The 25,873-nt window shown below is 40.9% G+C and overlaps 4 protein-coding genes and 1 long non-coding RNA gene across 9 annotated transcripts; 1 reads left to right on the top strand and 4 right to left on the bottom strand.

The window, feature by feature from the left end:
* Positions 1–384: 384 nt before the first annotated feature.
* Positions 385–7,784, bottom strand: LOC129591886 (protein unc-45 homolog B-like). The gene is made up of 11 exons (XM_055487740.1): positions 7,191–7,784; positions 6,748–6,923; positions 6,202–6,465; positions 5,931–6,096; positions 3,500–3,913; positions 3,154–3,365; positions 2,374–2,766; positions 1,762–2,174; positions 1,361–1,478; positions 1,149–1,298; positions 385–909 (listed from the first exon to the last, which is right to left on the bottom strand). Exons 1-11 carry the CDS (start codon positions 7,411–7,413, stop codon positions 616–618), a joined length of 2,823 nt encoding a protein of 940 aa, XP_055343715.1. The 5' UTR covers positions 7,414–7,784; the 3' UTR covers positions 385–615.
* Positions 7,785–8,227: 443 nt separating this feature from the next.
* On the bottom strand, positions 8,228–10,825 carry LOC129592008 (uncharacterized). 5 transcript variants are annotated; one of them, XM_055487945.1, is made up of 4 exons: positions 10,269–10,825; positions 10,033–10,076; positions 9,317–9,803; positions 8,228–8,970 (listed from the first exon to the last, which is right to left on the bottom strand). In XM_055487945.1, exons 2-4 carry the CDS (start codon positions 10,039–10,041, stop codon positions 8,720–8,722), a joined length of 747 nt encoding a protein of 248 aa, XP_055343920.1. In that variant the 5' UTR covers positions 10,042–10,076; positions 10,269–10,825; the 3' UTR covers positions 8,228–8,719. The 5 variants fall into 5 exon arrangements, with proteins under 5 accessions (XP_055343920.1, XP_055343921.1, XP_055343919.1 ...); XM_055487946.1 differs by having other exon boundaries at positions 10,033–10,108; positions 10,317–10,825; XM_055487944.1 differs by having other exon boundaries at positions 8,228–9,023; positions 10,317–10,825.
* Positions 10,826–10,963: 138 nt separating this feature from the next.
* LOC129592019 (uncharacterized) lies at positions 10,964–13,252 on the top strand. The gene is made up of 4 exons (XR_008690906.1): positions 10,964–11,106; positions 11,377–11,449; positions 11,766–11,838; positions 12,378–13,252. It is a non-coding gene; the product is annotated as an uncharacterized LOC129592019 (long non-coding RNA).
* Positions 13,253–14,042: 790 nt separating this feature from the next.
* LOC129591900 (retinal homeobox protein Rx1-like) lies at positions 14,043–18,141 on the bottom strand. Its single transcript, XM_055487772.1, has 3 exons — positions 17,753–18,141; positions 17,367–17,644; positions 14,043–14,836 (listed from the first exon to the last, which is right to left on the bottom strand). The coding sequence occupies exons 1-3, from the start codon at positions 17,904–17,906 to the stop codon at positions 14,342–14,344; spliced, it is 927 nt and encodes a 308-aa protein (XP_055343747.1). The 5' UTR covers positions 17,907–18,141; the 3' UTR covers positions 14,043–14,341.
* A 2,679-nt stretch (positions 18,142–20,820) lies between these two features.
* LOC129591901 (retinal homeobox protein Rx1-like) lies at positions 20,821–24,498 on the bottom strand. The gene is made up of 3 exons (XM_055487773.1): positions 24,139–24,498; positions 23,656–23,993; positions 20,821–21,565 (listed from the first exon to the last, which is right to left on the bottom strand). The coding sequence occupies exons 1-3, from the start codon at positions 24,254–24,256 to the stop codon at positions 21,119–21,121; spliced, it is 903 nt and encodes a 300-aa protein (XP_055343748.1). The 5' UTR covers positions 24,257–24,498; the 3' UTR covers positions 20,821–21,118.
* Between the last annotated feature and the right edge of the window lie 1,375 nt (positions 24,499–25,873).

Here is a 25,873-nt window from a genome sequence, read left to right as displayed (position 1 = left end):
ACATTAATTAGAAGACTACGTTTGAAATACGAAGGAATCATTCCTACGTATTGCAAACGTAGTCTTCCGGAAGTGGTTTCCGTTGACCATTTGGGAGCGAGCATCCATCGTCAGCCCTGCGAAACATTCGCGAGCAACTTCAAGGTACTTGAAGACATCGTAATTACTGCTTAGTATATAATCAATCTGATTCTGATAAAATGACTTGTATCCTAATGAGAAAGTTCTTTTTACATTATGGTGTCACGTCTAATAAATTTTTTCATGTCGAATAAATTTTCACACAGCTGTTAAGGTAAAAATTATGAATGCTCGCCCTGCTGCTAGAATAAGTACTAAAGTGTCTGCTCAATTTTGTTATGCAGACAGCTATTTTCATGACGATTCATTGTCAAGTTTATTTACACTAAAAATATACTTAGCATAAAACACTCAATATAGGAACACCAAAAACCGGGACTCGGACAGTACAACCCGTGGTAAAAAGGACTAGAGCAGATCTAGACAGGTACACCAGGAACAAACAAGTACAAATCATCATTATCACACAAACATGCAATTAAGGCAGCTACATTGAGAATAAAACAATAAAAACGCAAAAAACCATCGCCGCATTCACTCCTCTTCTTCCTCCTCTTCCGCAATCATCAGATCGGGATTGGGAGCAATTAGCTGCTTCTTGAGAGCAGCGCGCAAAGCAGCCAGCGCTAAGCTCTTGGATTTCTCATTGGCGACGCCTTTTAGCTGCACTGTGGCCATCAGTATTTCCAGCAACTCAGAATTCGCAATGGCCTTGGCTGCATCATCGCTCAATTTAATCAAATTGCCCAAAATAAACAGGATGCGCACTCGCAGTTCGACATCGTCGGACATGGAACTCTCCTTCATGATTTCCAGCCACGAATTAGGCTAAACGCAACAAATATTGTGTCACATTTCTCGTAATACGCTTTATATTATGAGATTAACGCAGAAAAGCCGAAAAATTCTCTTTAAACAGTCCCAATTACTGTACTCTACCCATTAATGACAAAAAAACAACTTTCAGAAACATTTCAACATTTTCGAAAGTTCACAGAATGAACTGCTGAGAGATAAAGCTACATTTAACGCTGTCAACAAGGTTAAACGACCGCTACGATGATCACCTTGATAATTTTTTCGCAGGCTTTGGGATCTTGACTCAACATCGCCAACGCGCCGGAAGCAGCTCGTGCCACAGCGGGGTCTTCGTCGCCGCAGTATAAAACCAAAAGTTTGATACGATCCGATTCCACATTGATGTAAAGGTCTTGCAACTACGAACAAAACATCCAACTGTTTCAAAGTGCGCAGTAATCGCCCGGAAGAAATGACTTACATCTGGCGACAACATCAGGTTGCACACACACTCCGTGGCCGCCCGCTTCAACATTTCATGTTCCTCATACAGATAATGCTCAACTTTGGCTAATCCACCATCTTTAACAATACGCTGCCTGTAATTACACAGCAACGATTATTTTACAAATTCACTGCACAAATTACCAAAATATTTATTAACACTGTAACAAAATAGTAACTGGTTGGACAATGACATTCGCTGCTCTTCACAATTTCACCACTCAGCATGTTATTTCAATCAATCGAGTGGAATCAATAAGCAACGGTCAATTATCAACAAATAAAAAAACAAATGCACCAGGCAGACTTCATTAAGACTGTTCTGATTACAGTAACTAACAACACGCGGAAGGAATTAACCTCTAGAGTTGCACTTACCGAACACTCTCGCTAAGCTGTGCCAGATTGGTCAACGCTAACAATCCCTCAAAATTCTGCAATGCTCCTTTATCCACATCCAATAAATTCAACAACGGTCGCACCACTTCCGCGGACCTCTGGCCGGGAAAGGCAATCTCTGGATTGATGCTGATGCCGATCCGGGCCAATGCTTGCGATGCCTGCTCCTTCCCGGCCGGTGTGCCATCCAACGCTAGCTTGATCAGCACTTTGGCAGCCCCCTGTTGCACCATCATGCCACGATGATCTTTATTCTCCACGATGCCGTTGAACACCCGAGATATTAATTCCCGGATGTTTTTCGATTCTGACTTGCTGACAGCAACCAAGGAGCTTCCGATACCCTCATCAACGAGCACCGCGATTCGCTGTGCAATAAATTCGGGCGAATCCTGTAAAAAGTAAAAACACAAGAATATAAATGCTTGAAAATATAAATTATTTTTATTTTGCTTTAAATACGACGATAAACACCACAAACAAAAATGTTTCGAACTGGCACTTGATTTATCATCATAGAAACACCAAAGACCTACAGCCAGCCTAATCTGCCATCACGTATCAACAATATAAGGATTTGCTGCTGTTTACTTTTTGATGTTCCACGGGGACGTGTTGTTTAGCAAACTTTGCCAGCTCCTTCATTTCCGGGACGACTTCTGGTTTTTCGTAGGCATTGCACAAATTAGCAAACACAGACACTACACCGTAGATGACGTTCTGATTTCCTGTTCGGCCCAAATCAATCAGGCTTCGCAGCGCTGGTCGGTCGGCAATTAAAGATTCTTTAACATCGGCGTCCAGCGTCAGATAGGCTAATCCCTCTGCCGCCCATCGGCGCAGATCGAAATCCTTACTGGCATTCAATAAGAACTTTCGACAAGCGTCGGCCAACTTTTCCATCATTTCTTTGGACAAGGGGCGATTAGATGCGTCGATACCACCAGAAGATCCCACTTTGCATAAACCAACCAGAGCACGCACCTGCGTAAGTGAATTCTAATGATTCTATACCCACAACCATACAATGAAATTTGAGAAAAATCTTAAAAATTTGAAATTTATAAAAAGCTCATATCACTGTTAAGCGTCTGCAGTACTTCTATAGCTAGACGGTACAAGTTCGCATGGGCAATCAAGGTTTCAGTCACTACACTACGCTATGACTGCAAAATCATCGGAAAAAAAGTATTAATCTGTAGATTCAAACCTTAACTTAAACACTTTAATAGTGTTAAATACCGCAATGACATTACTGATAAGTGTCAATAAAGCATCAATACTGCGAACTTTGTTACTATTTACAGAAAATCCGCTCAAAGCAGAAACTGGAAATATGTTAATAATTATGCCCGGCAAATTTCATCATACCTGAACATTGTCGTTAGGTGACTGAGCAAGTTTCTTAAGCAGTGGCAATCCATCCCCCAAAATGGCTGCACATTTATCTTTTTTGGATGCGGCATGAACCATAGCTTCCGCGGCTACCAGCTGTTGATTAGCATCGTCAGAACTGGCCATGGCCAGCAGTAACTCCAGAATTCCTTTAGTTCCCAAAAGGAAATTTCCCACATCAAAAGGCCCTGTAAAATCAGCCATCGGTGTATTAATAATTTACTCGTATAATTCTAACAAAAATACATACTCCCATAACATAAATACTTGATCTGGTATGTAGCAAGTTAAAGGAAGGCACAAGTACAGATCTTTACCATACCTTGCAAAAGAGCCGTAACTGCTAGTACAGCCCGGATTTTCGCCTTGGGATCGGCATCGTTTAGTCGTAAACTGACAAACTGCTCGCATTTCTCTTTAAAAATATTCCGCTTCTTATCGCTATCCAAATCATCGTAGATCTTCTGCAGCGCCAAGGCAATATGCACGCGGGTTTCATTGGTAACCAGCAGATCGGAATCACTTCCACCTGGCTGATACACGGCGACATTAAGAAATTTCTGTATACCGTCGCGTTCCATGAACTGGTACGTCCAGCCTAATCCGGGGGACAGATTTTCCTGGATATTCTTCAAAATCAGATCAATAACGGCATCACGACCCACCGCCGACAAAACGGCACGGTCGGAGAGACTGACCAGCGATTCCATTGTGTGGTCGATATCATCTTGGTTTTCTTCAAAAAAAGTTACAATATTCATTAACAACATTAAACATAATCGATTACCGTAATTATCGAATTAGAGCCCCAGGGTTACAAATATTTCAAACGCCTCACGGGGTGGGCTCCAATTACGGGCATGGGCTTGTATTTCGGAGGGGGCTTCAATTTTTCAAACTAACTTTTTTGGCACGGTCTAATATGGAACAAACATGCCATGAAAATATACTAATACTAGCAGACCCCGCGCAAAATTGCGCGGAATAGCTCCGCGAAGGATTATTACCTTTTCATCACTAAACGCAAAACTATAAAATAACGATTGCAAAGGTAATTTTAATGAGCTAAACCTAGCGCAATTTAATTTTTTTGCATTGGCAAATGTTTCAATGGTTAAAGTCTCGTTGATTCGTTGGCTCTGAGTGCGGAATAACGTTAAGCATAGAAATTTGAAAGTTTGCCCTCAAAATTTGCCGTTTCCATGTGCATCTTATTAGTTCTACATACAGTAAATGAATATTACATAAACAAATTCAAAGATACCCCGTCTGCCACTCCCGATTGCCGGCCGCATTTTCCTGATCGGCGCGGGCGCCCCGCTACAGTACTGTTTTACCACAATCACTGCCGAAAGCTGTCATTGTCCAACTTCCCGTGTTTTCTTTTGTTTTTGTTAGGAAATCATATATAAAAAATATTCGAAAAAATAGAATCAAAATTGGCGTGTTTCTACGTCAAGCTTTTTGAATGTTCGACCAAAGCGTTGGAATTTATAACAAAATTCAGTCGTTTAATTTCCGCAAAGGTTACGTACTCGGCACTGGTATACAGTTCTTAATGGAATTTTAAATTTCATAGATAATTTTCATAAAAATCGTTAAAAGCCACAACATTTTTCATGACAGTTATAACAATATAATAATTAGGTCAACCCTTTCCTTTTCAAATTTTTGTACAGCAGGAGGGGCCGTTCGCCCAAGCATTGCGCTCGGAGCGAAATTTTTCGCTACCACTGCGACTTTTCCGTGTTTTTGACTTGTGAGCCGGTAGATCACGCGCCCGGCTCACTGTTACTACAGATACAGACTCTATTTTCCCCATTTTGAACTCCAAAACTGTCCGTAATAACAATCTGATTCCAGTATTCGACCGCCGCTGTTGCCCACGCTTAATAATAAAAAAAATCCAATGTAAAATTTTTCCAAGATGGCTGACCGACTAATTCCCACTGACCAATTACCTAACTATAACCGTGTTTTGCAAATGTGTGTCCCCCCAATGACAGAATTCCCGAAATACCGTTATCCTTTGTTTCGCCATGAATTTAAAGCTCTGAAGGAGCAGACAAATTTAACAAATTTATACTATCCCCAACCCCTTTAAACCCCACCCCCCCCCCACAAAACAGCGTCCCCTTTGGAAGGCCTTGCACAAATTTTGAACTAATTGGACACAAATCGATATCCTAATAATTATTAGTAATTGGCAAAATACGGCACCGTAACCCTGCGAGTGATTATTAAAAGCTGCCAGAACCAAACCACTTTGGGAGGCCGATGGAGTTTTGAGCCATTCGTAATGGGATAGCAAGTTGACTGTGGAGTCTTTCAAAATCGCCTTTTTTAAACTTCATTTGCTATATGAAAATGACTTTTTAGAAAATTTACCGATTCAGGGCTATCACTACAGAGTCATAACGGTAATGGCTGCTGTGAACTGTGGTGTGCTAACGAACCTGATAGCGAAATAAGTAAGCGAATGCATTGTTTGCATTTGCACAGCCTCTCGCACTCGAGGTGGCAGTTATAGCTTGGTTTTCATAAAACTGACTTTTTGGGGCTCATCTACACGCCTTGCGTTATCGAATGATATACAGAGACCTAAGTTTCGCTTACCGTGTCGCCCAGAAAAGGGAGACAGACACGATTTTTGTGCACCTTCTTATTCTTTTATTATAAAGGATACTAATATCTATATACTATAAAATATGAATCGTGATAGCAAGAATGGTCAATCAAGGATGACTACGAACCTTGGATCATTTTGCGATCAGGTTTTTCCTTGTCAATCCAGCCTGATAAGGTTCGTATGACATTCTCTACTGCTACACTAACGGCGGTAACAACCTCATCATTATCAACGCTGTAAAGATTCAACAGCGGTGGCAAACCAATGCGCTTTCTCAGAAGTTCACGACACTACAATAATAAAGTACAACTGATTAAGCACCGTTATTTATACTGCGATCCGTGAATGTCATGTAAAAGAAAAATGACAGCACTGATAAAACAGTAATTTCTTACCCTGGTAACATCGCCCTTGAAGAGCTCTCCCAGTGCACGAACGAGCGACAGTCGGACTTCTTTATCCAACGACGGATCTTTCAGGAACTTTACAAACTGCTCGGGAATCTTGCGTTCCATGAGCTTTTCGGCTCCGGCCTTGTCCCGCGCCAACACAATCAGATTGCTCGCTGCCTGACGACGCTTCTCCACATCCTTCACATCTGGTCCGAACATTTTCATCATTTCAGTGACGCGCTGCTCCGTGCTAGCTTGCTTTTTGCTCTACATGGGGCCAACAGAAGAAAGTCAACAAAAAGCAGTGAACGCTCGATCAGATGATTACCGAAATAATACAGAAAAACCCGAAATTACTTTTAAATCAAGCGCAAAAATTGAAATTGCTATCTCGAACCTGTGTTTTCTAATAAAGTGAAAAACACACTGTTTTACGGAGCAAAAAAGGCCATTTAGTCAATATTCAAATTATCGTGAAAATGCATACATCTTTTACTTACAACTGCTGTTGCTGGAACCGAACGGCGAAGCAGTAAATTATGCTCTTACCAGTTCTTGCAGCGTTCTGTGCAGTCTCATCACCGTTTCCTGCACATTCCCATCTTTTGGTTCTGCATGAGCCACAAGCAAAGCATCTTTGTATGCTTCGTCGATGCGGTTCAGTGCTTCCAGAGCCTGACAACGTCTGAACATCGCTTTGGGATCGTTAGGACTCAGATCCAGGGCTACACGTATTAAAGAAATAAAAATTCATCCACCGCCACCAGAATAATAAATCAAGTAACTTCCTGAACCGTCAGGATTCAAACAATCTCCTGTCACAAATTCTATATTGATTTCGGAGTCAAACCCTTAACCATTAAGATTCCCCGTTATTTTTCACACTCATAAACGAACAGCATAACAACTTTTACGAATTCCTTCGGAAAAGAACCACTTAAAAAGCGCAACAAGTGAATCGTTATGTGCGAATCTCAAGGTACCTTGCTTACCCTGAGTAGTTACTTTGACACAGTTGTCATAGTCCTGTAGTTTCAGGTAACACGCAGCTTCATTTTTCAATATCGCCAATCGTTCCTTGGGCTGATCGCTGCTGGTGAGCGAAAAGGCGGAGCTGTACAGGCGCAGAGCCTCCTGGAACTGGCCTGCTTTAAAAGCAGCATTCCCAGCCTCCTTTACTGTGTTAGCGTCCTGCGGCTGTTCACCGTTAGCCATTTCAATATTGGAGAACACAAATCCCAATACTGACAGCGATCAGAAGATAATCCATGCACGTCGCAGATAATAATGTCGACTCAGGACGTGTAGGCTGGTCCTTTTAATCAAACGTGTTACGTAGTCACAATTTGAAAACGTTCAAACTGCAAACAGGAACGAGCGAGCGTACCACGCAAAGATCCCAAGATGAGCGCACTAACGATTAGAGCAATTTAGCTTGCTCTTATTAGTCATGCATGTGCATCGTTCTAGAAATTACACGTCCAAGCTACAAAAGTCCAGTAAAATAACGTTCATTAGTGATTACATCAACGTCTGCGATTTCAAAGCTTGCAAAGAGAATGCAACAGAAAAATTTGTTGTTTTTATGCGCGAACCTGTATCTTGAAGTTTTGACTTTCTATAACGTGACGTCACAGCAGTTTCGCGCTGCCTTTACTTAAGTCACTTCGCCAAAATAGGAAGCAAAAGCAATTCTTTTAACGAACCACAGATGTGGCGGAAACCATATGCCAGTGTTTGTCTATAACGCAACCACCACTAGGTGGCGTTTTAGTTAGAAACTTACGGTAGGTCTTTTGCTTCGTAGCTGTAAATACTCGTGTTATATCTCTCATAAACACAGCTAGTATACATGTACCTTGAACTTTGAAGAGTATCTGTATTTGTTTTTAAAAATCTAATTCTGTATGTTTTCCAGTCGCTTTCAATCTTTTTGATAATCTTTCTTATGCATGGATAGTTGAGTTTGAGCACTGAATAGGTTTGGGCATTTTCAAGTTTTAACGTACATACGGTGCACTGAGGTAAGTACAGAACAAGTGTACAACTGTACAAGAACAGCGAAGCAAAACTTATGGAAAATGCACAGGAACGCGCAGTTATCACACATTTTGCCTTTACTGCTTTTTGACTTTCTAATATGTATAGGGTGCATTTCTAATCCGAAAACAAAAAAATAGCCAACTTTTTAAATTTCAGCTGCTGATTGTCGGCTCGGTTTTCCCAAATGAACACTCCAAGCTAGGCGGGCACTGCAAAAGTTGAGCCCGGTTCCGCGGTATACGGTTTTGAGCCAACAACCCATTTTATAAAACAATGATGCACTTATGCACTGTAGTTCACTGGTTTAACGTACGGGCAGAGCTCGGTCGGTCCTACACTCCACTAGCTAGACATTAATCCCAGTAAAAACTCCTTACTAAAATCCAAAATCGGCCTTTCTGAAAGCAGGTAATATGGTTGTTCGCGGTGAACACACTGAAAATCAGTGGGATAACCGTTGAATGTACGCGACGGAAGGTCAATACAGAGTTTCCTTTGTCGCTTCGGAATAGGAAGGCGGTGGCGGCGCAGTCGGCGCGGGACCTTTATCCACACGGCGGAACAACTTGCCGGTAGCGCGCCTGATTTGCTCCAAACCAGTATTAGCCGCATGAGAGTACTCATGCCTCGCCTCTTCCGCCATGAACGGCTGTGAGATGACCGGCACCGTGGGCACTGTGATGTACTGGGGCTGCCGGCCGAAATACTCATAAAATTCAGGCGTGGTCACTGGAAAAGTCCAAGATTTTTAGTGTTCCATAATCCGCTTCACTATGTGGCTCCTACAATACAGTTAATCGATCTTTAATTACTGGTCTGTAAAACTGCTAGGTAATAATTATTCCGCTTACTAGTTAGTGCTTACAATTGACTGATTTTACAAAATACTTAATATTGCTGCGATATTAGCAACAAATACTCCCTCGCTGCGCATGCAACAAATACTCCCTCGCTGCCCACCTTAACATGCAATAAGATACCCAACTACCCGTAGGGGGCGCATCGTTTTTTGAATCATCTCGAGGGAATATTATTTTGATAGCTATGACTTGTTTAAATATCTATAGTTAATTACCAGTGGGTGCAGCGCGCTGGGCTGCCGGTGGCTGAACCGGTGCCACCGGTCGCATGTCATCGTCGTCACAGTCGCAGTCACAATCGCATCCACATTCCGGACATAATTCCCTTCCGACCAAGCAGGCACTGACAATGCACAGGATCAGCAGGAGCATCATGAACGACAACTCCACAGCGCGAATAACGATGAGGGATCGGTTGATGGTCTGTTGCAGAGAAATGGACATCGGAAATGCGGTAACCGTCGCATTTCCCTGCATATTTACTACCGGATTGATAGGATTGATGTACTCGGCTTTGTCCATATACGATCGGAATTCTGTGGCCATGTAGATGCCCAGTCCAATGATTAGCATACAGCAGAATATGAAGAACACGTACTGGGCAGTGAATAAACACTTCCGCCGATAGGGCGTGGTGTAGCGCGACATGGAGCAGATGCCGAAGGAGGCCGCGGTGCAGGCCGGAATACCGATCCAAATGGCCTGTTGAGTTCACATCACTAATCAGATGCTTACGGTATACCGCCGCGCAAGAAAGATTGCAATTACAGAAAGATTTAAACTTTGTATTTTCCAATTCACAACACTGTGATCGAGTATGACAATCAGATTTGCGCAGCACAAATAGCTCTGATTACATTTATTATCCTCATAAATTGTTTTATTGGTTAAATCTGAGTATACAATCTGTACTTGTAAGTTCTTAACGTACTGGCATCATTGTAGAAATCGGATCGTCCTCGCTCGTGACACGCCCTGAAACGAGCCATTAAAGTACTTGAATTATCCTGGAAACGGTAAAATCACGTTAACTTCATTGGAGAATTTCACTAATTTAAAAGCTATAATTATAGTATTCGTAATGCAACGTAACGAATTATCATAATCAAATCAAAGCATCAAAATACGAACAGATGCTACTGAGGGGGAAATTATATGTAGCTTTACCACTATTATTTTTAAAGAATCCGGCAGTTTAGGCTGCACGCGTTGTACCGGCGATGTCCACAATCAGCACGCAAACGCTCGTAGCAATAATCAGGCTGTGCAGAATCCTGATCCGACAACGATGCCGTAATATTCGCGGGCGTGTTCCCATTATTCGCGCGGGATCAATGTTACTGACCATTCCTGGCTGCATGTTACTGTTATTAAACGCGGGAGCATTTGACACTGGCTCCAGTCCCAGCCCATTCCGAGCAAACGCCAAACACGAAGTAATCAGTCCCATCTTGTAGTTTTTTCGTTATAATTGTAATCATATGACGGCAATTTATTAATAATTTAGCAGGATAAACACAAGCTGTATGCAAATAAACAGTAACTTTTTAATATTTTGGGAAAACTTTCGCGATGCAGCTGGAAAAGCATACAAACGATTCTGCGATAATTTTGGTGCCACATGGTGATAATTCTTAAGCGTACGTATTATTATGCTTTAAGCTCCAAACTTTGTTATTTATTCTACATTGTACAAGCCGCAAAGAGGACAAAGATTTTTAAGATGTTTCTACTCCAACACGAAATGCACACGCACTCACGCACCTCTGCAGTACGTATAAGTTGCTAAGCGGAAACGATTAGGAAAGTCATTTAAGTAGGTCAATTTTACGAAACGGAAAAGGCATTCGAAATAAAATTGAGCAAATTAATTTATTTGAATTTATTTCAGCAAGAGTGATTGTTTGCATTTTCACATATATAATTTAAGAAGTCGTGTGGGCAGCCACAACCATCAAAACTGACAACTGCAAGGTGATGAGCCAACCACTCCATTACAAACAAAGTTAGTAATTTATTAACACAAACTGCCTACCTATGTTTGGCATGACTTTGTATTTTTGTTAAAAAATAAATTTCGACCTATGTACTCGTTTATGTTAAACTGTCCACACGTTTTGAGGGATATAATATTCATCATCTGTATATGATGCGCCCACTTTTAAGGCCTACATGCTATTTTGTCCAAAACATTATGAAAATCATGAAGGTTCATTCGGTACCATACCAGCCATACCTAAGTTTTATCATTTATTCGTTATCTTATTTACTGCAGTGCCTGCAACGCACTACTCACCATCGGCATCATGCAATTACTGCATATTCAAACCACTACTCTAGTTCTAGAAGTAAGCAGTATAAGTACCGATAGGGCTGCGCAGAATATTACTGCGGTGAGTCTCTCAATAGCGCTAAAATCATTTGCAAAAGCAGATAACTCGGACCGTTCAAACGAAATCAGAACGATTTTACGATATAAAAAGTTTGATAGTTCAATATCGGTGGAGGTACAAAATTTTATCTTTTATACTAACTTGTGAATGTAAGTAGTTAAACTTGCGATAATCAGATGAATTATTCCGATTAAGTGAACTGTTGGTGAAAATATGTCACAAGAAAGTTGCTTCCTGCTTGATTACAACGGCAAAAGCCGCATAATTACAGTGTATCCCGAAGCTGGGAGTCTGGCGCCAAACGGGATTAGCAGCCATTGGGAATTCGCTGCACTTATAAGCAGGTATAGTGAGGCACTGTTGGCCATAATCTAGTGTTACTACGGCATAAAGGTGCTATTCATTGAGTTAAGAGCGAATGATAATCATCACAAGCATAATCAGTTTATCCCGAGCTTTCCATTAAGCACTGACAAATTACTTAACACGATTATAACCTAATGTACTGTATGGTTCATAATCTCCCACAACAAAAGATACCAAATCCTAACCGGCAACTCCCATCACGCGGTAACGCCCCATCGATTAGCATACCTAACCTTAAGATGCTGACAAATTACCACTGATGGGATTATGTACCAGCACATATGTCATTTCTGGAGCTTCAACTTTCTATAGCATTGAAATATCCTGAATTTGTCCGCTTACTTTTTCTTTTTTTCGGACACCTTTTTCAGGATTTTTATTTACTTTCTTTTGCAACAATTTTATTTTTCTTAATGCCACGTATTTTGAAAAAACAAATTAGTGGAAGCCCTGTTAAACGCTACAAACTGTTAAAATACAGTAGATATCCAATTAACCGCTTCTATTCTTATTTTAGAATTTCCAATTAGATGGAACCGTCCATTATGAAGTTTTCACATTTTAGCCGGTGCAACGGTTTATATACGGAAAGGTCACTCAGATGGATAAACTATGGAAGGCCAGTCTAGTGGCGGATTATTTTAATAAACAAATACATTATTGACACTAGCTCGCGTTTTTGGCGTAGTGTGCACAGTGAATGGGCAATAAAAATAATTGGCAGTTAGAATTAAAATCAATGCTGCCAATAAAGGAGACATTTGGCCGGGAGTGTGTGCCGTGCGTCTGCCTGCTTTAAATGGGCATCCGACCGGATGGCAGAAATTAAAATGGCGTTTGGCTACTGCGTGTGTAAGTGGAGCAGAAAATTGTCTCCGCGATCAGTTTGATCAAGCATCCTTCAATTCATCCAATTCCCTGCTAGATTAACAATTTTACCCTCACCATCTTAAGTAAACTGTTGACATTCAGCTCAGTCGAGGGCTTATTGTACAAATTTAATACATTTTCTCCGCAAACAAATCGCACTGGCAAACTTTTTGTCCCCAATCAGACCGGAAATGCTAAAGGTCAACATAATAATTTTTAATTAACTACGGCATTTACAGACGACTCACTAAGCGACGTCCCCAGTTTTCATTTATTGCAAGAATTTCCACCAGACTTGCTTCTTTATTATTGTACAACTTGATTTTGTATCTTTGGTAAAACCTTTCGGGGGAAAATGCGTCTGTTTTTAAAATACTTCTGCACTTTTGAATACGATGTTGTGACAGCCGCACTGTAACTAACCAGGGAACATAGGCATCCTCCAAATTCAGAAAATTTTCATTTTTTGCAAAAAGGTAGTATACTATTGTAGTGTGCTTAAAAAAATATTTTCACCTGCCATCGTCAAGGGGGCGTAGCCAGATAACAATTAAAAGTTCACATACTATCCCATACTGTGTAATGGAGTGCAATACAAGTTAATAGTAAATCGCAATTATTATTATGTTAAGTTTTTACTGCATCACCGTGGACTTTTGCAGCTGTCGAGTAGTGATGTGAAAGAGGCCCACTTGCGGCGGCTCCTGTCATTGCTGCGAGTGCACACTTCCGAAAACTGATTATGAAGTACAGCACGTATTTGCTTATAAGTAGAAAACAGCTTTTTTTCGCACAGCTTTTTGTTTAAAACACTATTCGATAAAAAATTTTCGAAAATATGCTCTAAGGCAGCAACGGCACGAGCCCCCGCAAGTGGGCCTTTTTTACATCCCTGCTCGACAGCTGTGAAAGTCCACGGTGCTGCAGTAAAAAGCTAACATAATAATAATTACGAATAACACTTGACTGACTTTGCACAGTATGTGATAGTATGCAAATTTTTAATTGTTATCTGGCCACGCCCCCTTGACGGTGGCAGATGAAAATATTTTTTTAGACATACTACAATAGTATAATACCTTTTTACAAAAAATGAAAATTTTCTGAATTTGGAGGATGCCTATGTTCCCTGGTAAGACATACGCCATGTGGGCTCTCTATGGGCTCAACGATTTTACTGATACAATAAAGTTAACGTTTCCGGCGGATGGTTAGTGTAATGACCAAACTGATTCGATTAGTTTTTGTTGTTTGTAGTCATATAAGATAACTAGGGAATCACTACTGCAATGATCGCAGCCATCCGTCGCGTATGTTTTACTTTATTGCAAAACTCGTTTAGTTTGAAAGACATCCATATGGAGTGCATAAATCTGCTGATACGTAAGTAATGATAGATACACTATAATATCGTCAACTGGTAAAAGTCTAATGCTCGAACCTTAATACGAGTAAAAATTGCTCTGACAATGAGGACAAACAACACAAAGGTATTATTATAGTATACACACAGAAGTCACTTTATTGGTATATGCGTGTGCAGTTTTACTGCATTTTACGTAAAGATCTAAGATTCTTAAAACTCCTCTTGAAACAATCGGTCTAGATGCATCATGCATAGGCTTCTGATTTAAGAGTTGGTGTGCCGGTCTGCGGCCGCGGCCGATGCACCTTCCCACTGCCCAGGCTGGCGCTGTGCTCCTTGGCTTTGCTACGCAGCACATCCAGACTGTGCACTTTCAACGCATCCGCTCCCGTAGCATCCGGCGCCTTGTTAAGGAGTGTTCCGGGTGGTGGCAGTGGCGTTCGGTGAAGGGTCCCCGGGAAGAACATTCCGAAAAATGGGTGGCTCTTCATCATGGCCTCAGTGGTGGGGAAGGCCGGAAGGAAGGGATGAGGGGCAAAGGGTGCACCCATTGGAAATTTATGTGCGAAAGGAAAGAGATCATGAGGACGATTGGCCAAAGCGTAGTCCGGCGGAAGGTTGGCGGTGTTGGCCGGAAGGGGAAGGCCGGGGTGGAAGAGCGGGGCCAAAGCGCCGGGTGGAATGTCTGTAACTGTTTTTTCCCGCTTGCGATATTTGGCTCTACGATTTTGGAACCACACCTATCGATTAGAAATCAATATTTATTGCTGGAAAAAAATCTGGTTGCTTATCTTGTGTTTCTTACAAGTTGCTTTTACCTACCAACAACTTGTCTTTTTCTTACAGTTAGCTAATCTCGGGTGGTTACTGCACACTGACCATGGACATAATTATTACCTTTGCAGATACTAAACTAATTTCTAACTGCTAGCACAAAGCAATATCATGCGTATAACCGGCAATATCTTGTTCCGTTTTGTATTCGGCGTAAGTGATCAGTTCAGATATTTTGTTCCGTAACAAAGGACGCCTTTAGGGACATTCACTGAGCGCAGCTTATTAAACGTCAGCGCAATGTTTGATGCCGCAGAAAAGTTGGACAGATTTGCACCTGCGGCACTTTTCAGTTTGTGTAACATGAGACATTATTCTCTCGTCTGTCTATTGATCGAAAAATTGTCATAACAAGAGATTATTGGTGGCTGTGCACTGGCATTGTACGACCAAGCCGGCATTTTGGCTGTTGTACGCATCAGCTGTAAATAATGTATGCCCGATGAAAACGGCTTAATAAATCAAATTTACACAGAGCGCACTTCTCGTATCAAATGCGGCAGCACACTTTGTGTCGTAGAGACAAAAAAGAGGCCGTGGTAAATAATCAAATGCACGGGTGTTATGTCCGGATTGGACAATAAAAGACTGATTTGCTGTTGGGTTAATCTCTGTGGTTAATAATATAATAATCCACTGGCAGCACACAAACGGTCTATATTAACGTGATAATATTCGTCCACGGCAATTTTCTTGTGGTTGAATAGGCAAAAACCGGAAATTGGCACTTTATTTGTTCGATGCCGGGCCAATATCATGCTTAATTGATTGCTTATTTTATTGGATGATTATTTTCCTATATATGGCACATGGGACGTACAATACAGTACTCGTGCATTATACGGCCAAATGCGCCCGCTTGCCTAAACCGTTCAATTAACTCGCTTGCCAACTTTTCAATTGGGTTAGCGTCGATTTTATTGAACAAATCGCGAGAAAATTAATGTCCGCTAACTTTGTGCAAAGCATGGAACTGGGCTTCATGCACCCAGGGAGACACATGTTTTTGTACTTCCCAAATTTTCAAACACTTTCATATTATATCGTACTGGCAGCTGACTATGGATTTTTTTTAAAAAAAGTTGCCAGTAATACTGCCGACTGCCAAGGCAGGACTAGCCGTATGGCATAATTTAAAAAATTCACAGTTTCAGACTGCAAAATGCAAATCAAGTATACAACTAACCCAGAGAACCAATGCAGTACCATATGGCATAAGCATATATGGCCAGTCTGACAGCAGTCTTACCAGTTAGTCAAAAACTGCAAGCTTAGCTTATTCTTCTGTTTTCTAGAGAACGTCCCTTCTAAGGACGGTTGTGATAAAATATATGATTAAGGATAATTTACGCTGATGAACTTTCCCACAAGAGAGAAATGATTCCCGCCATTAACCGTGACCATTATGAATAATTTTTTCATTAAAAACGCCCGAACATCTTTCCACTTGAATACAAGCGCGCACTGCGCACGTTTGCGTCCTGCACTAAGTGGAAATGCCGATTGTCGGGATATTGTCTAATTGTCAAGTGGTGCCCTCTTCCCGATCCCAAGTGGACCGCGGCCCAATTATGCTGCCATAACAGATGAATATCGGATAATTAATAACGAAGGGCTAATTGATGGGATTACAAGGATATCGTTATGTCCATTCAGCTGTGCAGCTAATTAAATCCGATGGCCTATCTGTGATTAACATGCAAAACGGGTACTTAATTGACCCGTTGCTGCGGACAGAGCGGCCTAATTGCACTACGGGGTCAGACGCGCGATTCTGCTTGTGAGAGAGACAGGAACTGTATACCATGTCCAGCGTACGCATGCTGACAGAAAAAGGACAGATTTTTCCCGTTCGGCCTGACGCGCCGGTGCGGCGCTGCGAACGATGCGGGAGGCTGTTTGGACTGCTCAATGGGCTAATTTGCACGTTTAGGCTGCACTGTCACATCTAATCTTTTAGCGCTGGACAAGATGGATTTTAATCCTCAACTATTAAAGATTTAGAATTTCTAACCCAACCCAGCAGAAGCATATTTCGTGCAAACTGAAACGATAGCAAACCGCTCTTTTTCAAATCGTTTGCCCTTGTTAATTTTGTCAAAAACAACATACTCATAGATTTCGTCGGACAATTCAATATTTAAGAAGCTCTTTATAGAACCGCAGTGCATTAGAGCTGATTACGAAATTTTTTGTACTCCTGATTGCCATTTTAATAACGTAAGCATTTAAGTTACAGATTACGGCACAACGCGATCACGAAAAAAGTAAACTTCTGTTCGATGCGTACTTCCGAATTCCGATTCAATGTCCTTTATTTTACCAAATGTGGTGCACGTCTGTTTAATAATAGTGCTTATTCATTTGATCAAATTTATTAAAGTTTTTAGGGTACCATACGTATAGTGTTATTGCTTAATGTTTCCTTTGCATTACCTGAACGCGTGCTTCGCTGAGATCCAGTCGAAGGGCCAGTTCCTCCCGTGTAAACACATCCGGATACTGAGTGCGCTCGAACGCCCGTTCCAGCTGATGCAATTGATATGTTGTGAAGGTGGTACGACTGCGGCGAATCTTTCGTCCTCCGCGGTTTTTGTGCTCATCAATCGAGTTGACCTCATCCGAGATGGACTTCTCGCCATCGTCGCCATCCAGTTCCATGACATCGTCTATGTTGCCGTGGATGATGCTATCCGATGGCAGTGACTTGTCATCTGTTCATGGCCGCAACAAAAAAATTATATTAGGCTAGCATAACATATAAACTTTTGGACAAGTTATTAACATTACAGGTACGAAAAAATGCGATGTTTCACACTTACCTATCTTCCTGCAGTTGCTCGTACAACGTTGTGCGCCACTGTCGTTGTCGGCGCTCTTCTGCCCTTTAGTTTTTCCCGATTCCGGTCCACTGTTATCCAACATGTTAGCAATACTGTAATACAACGCACCAGAGTTTTTAACGCATTTCTCCATTGCGACTGGAACCAGATAGACAACTGCTACTGTTGGCCAGCACAACGCTAATAATCAAACAAATAAATGTAATCAGCAGCTGTCAAAAATAATTGCAACAAAAAAGATTGTTCGCCAGCAGGTTAAAATGAAACGGCTTGCCACGAGGAGAAGCCCAATGTTGTATTAGCCACTTGTCAGTTTCAATTACTCGCACTGATCAGCCACTACTGTGCAACCAACGCCAGACAAACAAGTGTCATCGTCAATTAAACGACTGGATAACTGGTGCAGTCGTTCAGGTCAACAAGCATGCAGTGGCAACACAGTGGTCAGCGGCTGATCCGACGGGTGAATGGGGTGGAGAGAAAAGGGCGGGAGTACTCTGCTGTAGTATGACATTCGTGTCTGGCATAAACCAATCAGAAGAGCTCTATATTATATGAAAATGCAAAATGTCTATATAAATATTAAGTACGGTATGTACAAGTACAGTACTACGTACAGCATTCAACCCATTTGCTCAGCCTCGTTGTTTCGGAAATCAACAACCATCTATCTGTATATACTGGCAAATTTATATACTGGCAAGCTTGAGTGTGAAAACCACAACCTGCATTCTGCAGTAACCGACTATGTAACCGTAAAAGACGAAAACAATAGTTTCTGCGCGCTACTGCAGAAATGCTGTTGTTTTGATTGTACTCTGCGCAAAGCGATTTAATTCTCGATTCAGCTAATATTGCACTTTTTCCACGACGACATTTAATTTAGTTCCAGCAGGGCCAAAATACCAGCACTAATCAACTTCGGCATCAAACACAGGAAGTTTCTCTTGGTTGATTAATCTTTAATGATAACAACTTTAAATTCCTGCACAATTTTGCTAAAACGAAATTCAAGCCCAAGAATGCGCACAGAAGCACAGAAGGCAAAAGACTGAACGCCATTTATTTATTACACTGCCTTGTCATATTTTCTTTCTGTATCACGTTGCAACAACGTGAACAAAGCATAAGTCCCGCGTCATTTTCTACTGTGTTATTCGAATCTCGCTGTTAAAACGAACTGGGCGTAGTCTGTCATTGTGTACCGAAGGCAAATCCGCCGTGAAACACAAGAAGTCCCAACAAGAAAATTAGTCCGGCAAATGAATTGTGAGAGCAGCGTCGGGTCTAAGTGGATTTAGTGGCTGGCTGGGGTCAGGGCCAGGCTAATTGAGTAGTTGATTAGGCTCATTAGCACCCGTTCAACTGTTAATTACTGAAGTGTGCTAATCCACTCCAGTCCATTATCCGGTCTAATAGAGTCTGCGCCTGACTCGGCTCACAGACGACCACTGGATCATGTTGCACGGCTGCGACCCTTCCCAATGGACATTTACTTTGTACAGTGCGCATTGCGTGAGCAGTTCTAATTTGCTTTGGGTCTATTTACTTCCGGCCTGATATGCATTTTGCCTAGTGGAGCGTATTGAACGCTAATTGTAATTATTTGATATAGCCGCCGTTGCGCAAATATGCATGTAGGATTACTGGATAGCTAATGCCATTTATAAAAGCCAGTTTTGCTGTCCAGCAAAACCAATTTTTTTTCGATTAAAATGCTCAATATTGCAATCGAAACTGTCACTGTGGGATACTGGGAGCTTTAAAGCAAAGCACCACTTTCGTCTCGCAATTTTTCGCAAGGCTCTCTCTGCTTGAGTTTATACACTTACAGTACATTAAAGTAACGTACTGAATTTATCTGTTGAAGTTTTGTGTATTCGCTTTTCAAACGGGTTTCTAGGTATAACGGCTAAAGTGACCCCGCCTCGCTAATTAAGACAGGCAATCATATGGTCAGTTAATCTATTATTCAGCCATCAACTTGACATCTTTTCTTTTTGACAAAACATTTCTTTGCCAATCCATTAAAAGCTCACGCATGTTCTTTGCTTAAGAAGAATAGGATACTTGACACAAGATTATCCAGGATTTAACCGTCTCTGTCTCGTATGAGTGCTGTCTGTGTGTAAAGAATGTTTAAACCTCCACTATACAGTATGCAGAGTAAAACTACAGCATTAATCGTAAGTATTAACTACCCTAGGGAAACAGCAGCTTTTTATGTTCAGCAGTTGGAGAAATGGCAGCTGATTGCAATTCGTACTGTACTTGTATGTAATGGGAGTCAAATGCCTTTAGGCCATAATAATTTATTAACATTCATTACAATGTGTTTAGTTCAAATAGTGCCTTTGCAGCGAGGACGCTTTATTGTATTTGCGTACTTATTTACGATTTCACATGCTCAATGAAATACCTATTAATTACGTAATTTACGACGGATTAGCTTTCAAGATGAGTTTGGGCTTCTCTTGTAGTGCTACCGATAAAGTATAATTATTTTTAGGAAGGATTTTTTTTATTCCCTGTGCGAAATTTCAGTTTAGCTGAACGAGAATGATATTATGTGGTTTTATTTACGTTAATAATACTCCTTATTTGCTGTAATTTTGTAACAGTTTCGGTACATACATATCCTTTGCACGAAACTTGATTTCGTAAAATTGTGAGATGAGATGATCCCTTGTGTATGATGAATGCTGAGAAACAGTGCGCGGATTTTCACTACGAGTACCTATCATTTATCATTTCGTTTTATATCTTTTTCAAATACAGTCGCTTTCTCTTGTACGAATAAAACTAAATTTAAAAACTAATTCGAGAAACTAATTCGAAATATTTAAAAGTTTAACAACTTTTAACTTTTTTAAAAACTAATTCGAAATATTATGGAGTTTCTTTTGTACTGACTACTGATAAGTGCCATTTCTTTCTGGACAACCCTCGTATATTTTAACTTTACTTGTTCGAACGTTTACATATGCTCGTATGTGATTTACAATTTTCACTCTGGGTACATCAGATATAATATCTGTACATGCCATTCGAGAAAAAGAAACACGAACTATCGTCTTAATACGTAATGCTTGTGTATAAACAGACAAATTGTCAGTAGTCGTCTATAAGTTTATCTAACTTGTAAATATTGTACAACAGCACTGCTTTAACAATAGCTGCCACATAGTAATTGATATTATTTTCACTACTGCATCCATCCATAATATTATTAGCCTGGTACGCACGCCATGTGCGTGCGTAAATTTCTGTTTGATATTATTAGCAGTGCTGCTGTACATCTGCCTTTATAATAGTATTACAGAACGGTACGATAATTATTAAAGTTCACAAAAAAATCTCTTTCGACATGAAGTTAACGTGCTCCCTGGCCTTGCGTCGCAGCACTTGGATGCTGGAACTAACATCGCTTCCCTCATTAAAGCTGGTTGTACCCGGAAAACCCGCCGGGAAGCCAGCCGCAAAGAAAGCATTGAGATGCGGCAGTGCCACGGGATTGCGGGCCGAGCCCACATTCATCAGGGTTGCAGCATCGGTGTTAGACGCAGCAGAGGGCGCTGCGATATCGCTTGGATTAGCTGGTGCGATGCCGAAAGGAAATGGCACCATACCGCTGGCCACGGCATTGAGATCGTGCAGATGGTTAGCTAATCCCGCTGCACTGGCCGGGGATGATCGGAATGAGCCCATCGGAAAATCGGGAGAGAATTTGAGATGCTGCGACTCCAGCTTCTCCTGGCGGCGCCATTTTGCACGACGGTTCTGGAACCAGACCTAAGACGATAACAGAAATAAAACCATGAGTGCACTGTGTACTGGCCGTTACTATGCGCTTTCTGGTATTGGTTCAGAAAATAAGGGAGCACCACAACTAAGAACAGCGAGTTTTGCTTCCTGAACGGGCATTGTAACCTTATGCAATTTAAAAATATACAGTTCGCTACAATAATCTTTTTTACTTTGAACATTTGATTTGATTTTTAGATAGGCGATCAACACAATAAGCAGCAGCCAGCCATAAAAATTAACAGCCAGTTCGGTTAACAGTTAACTACATTTGTTCGAAAGCCTCGAAATTGAAATGTTAAAAATTCCGACTATTAGCTAGCATATTTAAAAAAAATAAAACAACTCTACGCTTTTGCGATACTACAAAAATTATAATTTTACATAGACCCAGTCCTTTATTGCGACTTTGTGTACAGTAAGCAGTTAAGGAAACGCGATTCGTGTCGTCGAACGTTTCCATAAAGAAGTACCTTAGTACTCTAGCAGCACTGCACGATGGTATAACAACTACTGACAAATAACAAGTCCTTGGAATGTTAATTCATTCTCTACTTGCAAATGTCTAATGATGACATGCCATGCAAAGGTCATACCCGCAATTGCATTTGTCCTCTGATCATTCCGTGTAAAACGTCATATGAGGACATTTATACGGGCGTTACGAGAGTTAAATTAGCTACGATGAGTGAAAATTTTGAATAGGCTATTGCACAATTATCCAAACGCAGTCAGCTATGACGAATTTGACTACTTCACTGTCTGAGTGGATTACCCACGAACTTTGCGCTCTAAGTGGGGGAACATTTTCACGCTGTACGGCTTGGGTATTGCCCATGTGAGATCACGACATTTGGTCGAGCCATAATTGAAACATCAACACGAATCAATGTCACTCGGGCACAATATGTGTCACCCATGCTGTACCGGCACTCGCGCGCCAACCACTAATCATTCCACGTGGTACAAAAATGCCACGGATAATAGGTAAACTATTCGATTAGTCGCTTTAATAATTCAACCATCAATGCAATAACAGGTGCTGACCTGTCATTATCGGCCCTTTTCATTGCGTGATTAACTCAGCTGTATGTGGATTTTGTAAATATTCAACAGACGTAGCCGGCGTCACTTACCCTAATGCGTTAAGTGCTTGTTCGATGCGGCTGTTGTGACCAATTAATTGCTTAAGCCGTTTTTTGCTCTCCGGGCAGTTTTTTCTTTACCTATTGTTAGATATGATTAAATTAGCTGTACTCAGGCTGCTGTAAATCACTATTTATAAAGACATTGTGAGAGCTGGATGACAGTATTAAGCAGGCAGTTACAAATAATTTGACAAACCATCGTTATTTTGGATGTCAGTGACCTTTGTTTACAATGGAATTTATATCTTCTCTCCCTCTGCTTCGATCCTGTTTCTGAAATTCTGACTACCTCTATTAGCTAATTCCACTGTAGGTTTTAAAAGACGAAATATATAATGTCTTACAGTTCATATACAAGTATTTACGTACCCTAAATTTTTATAAAAATGAAGTTGCAAGATTGAAGAAACATATACAAAGGAAAGTAGCGATAATGATCCGATATTTTTCAGTGGCAGCCGCGACAAATTGCATTTTGTAGTATCAGCTCAGAATTCATAAATGCGACGCGACTAGTCGAACTTTCCTGTCATATCGATAAAATCGACAAGACAGTTTACACCTATTATCATGAGATAGCATCACAACAGCATTCTCGAACGGTTGTGCTTCTATTTGTGCAGTACGTAGGAGAATTCCGAATTCAAATTCAAAACAACAAAATTAAAGATTTTTCCACGGAAAAAATTCACGTATGATTTTGGTCACTGCTTTCAAATTACATCAATACAGTATAGGACGCTTTTTAAATGTTGTAAAAGCTGCATCCGTTCACTATGAGCTTCATAAGAGATCATTAAGACACTTGTCAGATTAAAAAACGCCACTCAACTTCAGCAATCTGGCGCTACTAAAGTAGCGATTTAGCAGAATTACAAAAACCGTTACAGATGCACGTTCGTTCGGCTTTAAAGATAATTTACTAGTTACCTGGACGCGCACTTCGGGCAGACAAACACGATTTGCCAGTTCTTCCCTGGCATACACATCGGGATAATGACTTTTATCAAAGGCTCGCTCCAGTTCGTGTAACTGATATGTTGTGAACGTTGTCCGGTTTCTTCGGTGTTTTTTACTGGATTTCGAGGCTTTATGTGATGCTGCTGGATGCCGCGACGAGACCGAATCAATACGCGACTTCCCTGGAAATTTTGGAGCTTCTTGTGCTTTCGTACTGAGATCCGAGTACAAACTTTCATCATCTGAGTCCACTATGCACTTTTCGCGATCCACGCAGTGCTTCTTTCGTTGATTCGAATTCCCGATAGCTGAAAGTGTTTAAGCATTTTTTGTATATGTATTATATTTAAAAATTAAGCCACAAATAATTTTTCTCAGCTTCTTCAACATTCAAGTAGTAACTGTGGATTAACTTCCTGAAGAAGTACAAGTCTGCCGATTCTACGAACACACCTTCGGTGGAGGTTGCAGGAACTAAATCATGTTTGGCCAATCGCAATCCCAAAATACTGTCAATGGAGTAAGGAACGTTTCCCTGACCAGGCAGGTTCATCGGTACGGAAAGCGCCATTTTATGATTTCACCGTTTTTAGTACAAGATTTTAAAAAACGTGCAAGCAGCAGTCTGAAAAAAGTGGTGCACACAGAGATCTTGTATGCACTTGACCTTTAATCGATAGGCTGCAGAACTGTTTCGTAAACGGTAGTGGCTCGTTGTAATCAACTGGCGCAGGATGCTGGTTTTACCGAGTTGTCAAAACGACATGAGAAATAAAGTGCCGCCGTGACATTACTCGAACACGACAACGTTACAGTGTGTTATGCGGTTGCTGGAAAGTGGTGTTTGTAGCGATGATTGTGGTGCATTTTAAAGCGATCGACCAGTGGCACCATCAGGATGTACGTAAAAGTGCTGTACTTACGTACTGTACTACTACGACAACGGACTAGTCGTTCACCCTGTTGGTAGCCTCGAATCGGAAAAGCGGTTGTTATTGGTAGTGTATACGTTATGCTTCCTAAATCACTAACTAGTAACTCCTAAGTTTTAACCGTAAGTTGCTTGCGCTTGTATAACCAAAAGTTTTACTGGACAGTCCGACACATGAAAATTTTGATTGCACAAGAAGAGCACAGAATTTCGGATGCCTGCAACGACATCAACTAATGACAACTACGAGTACATATTAAGCTCTCATACTTTGCAATTTTTTTCGACACACCTAATGATTATAATCATTCGTGTATTTTACACAATTAATCTATTATTTTCAGCACGAAGCGTTGAGTAGTTTCAGATTTTGATTTTATCACAGATTACAGCAACAGAACAGAATAAGCAGAACAAGCAGCGCCATGATAAAGTTATTTCCCTCCTAGCAGCACATTTATGATTTACCACTTCATAGCGGCCTGCTTCGAAATAAACATTGTCTTGCACAAAAAATCTTGCTCAATGACAAATGCGAAGTAGTTCATGCAACTACTACCGAAGCGAATCAATTTTCAGTAGTACTATAAATTTATAGTGGTGAGATACTACATTTTTGTGTGAAATCGCTCGTTATATTGGCACAGTTACAGTAATGGGATTGGTACAGTAACTCATTCACAAACCGAGAATAATTACCGTCCGAAACATGGGCTACTCTGCATGAAATGACTAAAGAAGGAGATAAATAACCGAGCGGTGCATCAGGGCGTTGAATCTAACTAATATTAAGTCGTTTGCTCATACAGCTGAGGACATAATGACATAATCATAATTATATTAATAGTGTGTCTCAATTCTAACGATAAGTAGCATACATTCGGTTTGCTTCTGCTTGTACTAACCAGCCTAAACCATAAGTTTTATAAACTTCGAACGGATTTGGGTGGCTGTGGTAAGTTCATAACCTCTCTCCAGGAATGATAGGTAAATAAAGTAACATCTGACGCCAGCCTTATAAGTAAGTTTATCGGGCCATTTTATTCGAGCAACGAACATTAATTGAGTTTGTGACATTTTCGATTAAACTTCAAATTACATCCCTAACGTCGTTTTAACCCGACCGAACAGGGTAATTTACTTCCATCCCGCTTCTTGCCCGGCCTGAGCTCTCTTTGAAAATGGAAAATTGCAAAATTCCATTACTGCTGCGCCACTGCTGTCTTCATCTGTGCAGTCCAGTCCATCCATACATAC

This window comes from Paramacrobiotus metropolitanus, unplaced genomic scaffold (genome assembly GCF_019649055.1).
Source record: "Paramacrobiotus metropolitanus isolate TYO unplaced genomic scaffold, Prichtersi_v1.0 Parri_scaffold0000049, whole genome shotgun sequence".
In the NCBI taxonomy this organism is placed as follows: domain Eukaryota; kingdom Metazoa; phylum Tardigrada; class Eutardigrada; order Parachela; family Macrobiotidae; genus Paramacrobiotus; species Paramacrobiotus metropolitanus.
This window is presented reverse-complemented; position numbering and strand designations above follow the sequence as displayed.

Coding starts and splice junctions, on each gene's coding strand:
- LOC129591886 (XM_055487740.1), bottom strand. CDS start 7,413: ATGGCTAACGGTGAACAGCCGCAGGACGCTAACACAGTAAAGGAGGCT. Junction 3,914..5,930: donor TGATCGCAAAATGATCCAAG/GTTCGTAGTCAT, acceptor CTTTTTTTGAAG/AAAACCAAGATGATATCGAC. Junction 2,767..3,153: donor CACCTAACGACAATGTTCAG/GTATGATGAAAT, acceptor TCACTTACGCAG/GTGCGTGCTCTGGTTGGTTT.
- LOC129592008 (XM_055487943.1), bottom strand. CDS start 10,551: ATGGGACTGATTACTTCGTGTTTGGCGTTTGCTCGGAATGGGCTGGGA. Junction 9,804..10,032: donor CGATTTCTACAATGATGCCA/GTACGTTAAGAA, acceptor TGAACTCAACAG/GCCATTTGGATCGGTATTCC. Junction 8,971..9,316: donor CCAGCGCGCTGCACCCACTG/GTAATTAACTAT, acceptor GGACTTTTCCAG/TGACCACGCCTGAATTTTAT.
- LOC129591900 (XM_055487772.1), bottom strand. CDS start 17,906: ATGGAGAAATGCGTTAAAAACTCTGGTGCGTTGTATTACAGTATTGCT. Junction 17,645..17,752: donor GAGCAACTGCAGGAAGATAG/GTAAGTGTGAAA, acceptor GGCCATGAACAG/ATGACAAGTCACTGCCATCG. Junction 14,837..17,366: donor TCAGCGAAGCACGCGTTCAG/GTAATGCAAAGG, acceptor TCTAATCGATAG/GTGTGGTTCCAAAATCGTAG.
- LOC129591901 (XM_055487773.1), bottom strand. CDS start 24,256: ATGGCGCTTTCCGTACCGATGAACCTGCCTGGTCAGGGAAACGTTCCT. Junction 23,994..24,138: donor TCCTGCAACCTCCACCGAAG/GTGTGTTCGTAG, acceptor AAACACTTTCAG/CTATCGGGAATTCGAATCAA. Junction 21,566..23,655: donor TGCCCGAAGTGCGCGTCCAG/GTAACTAGTAAA, acceptor TTATCGTCTTAG/GTCTGGTTCCAGAACCGTCG.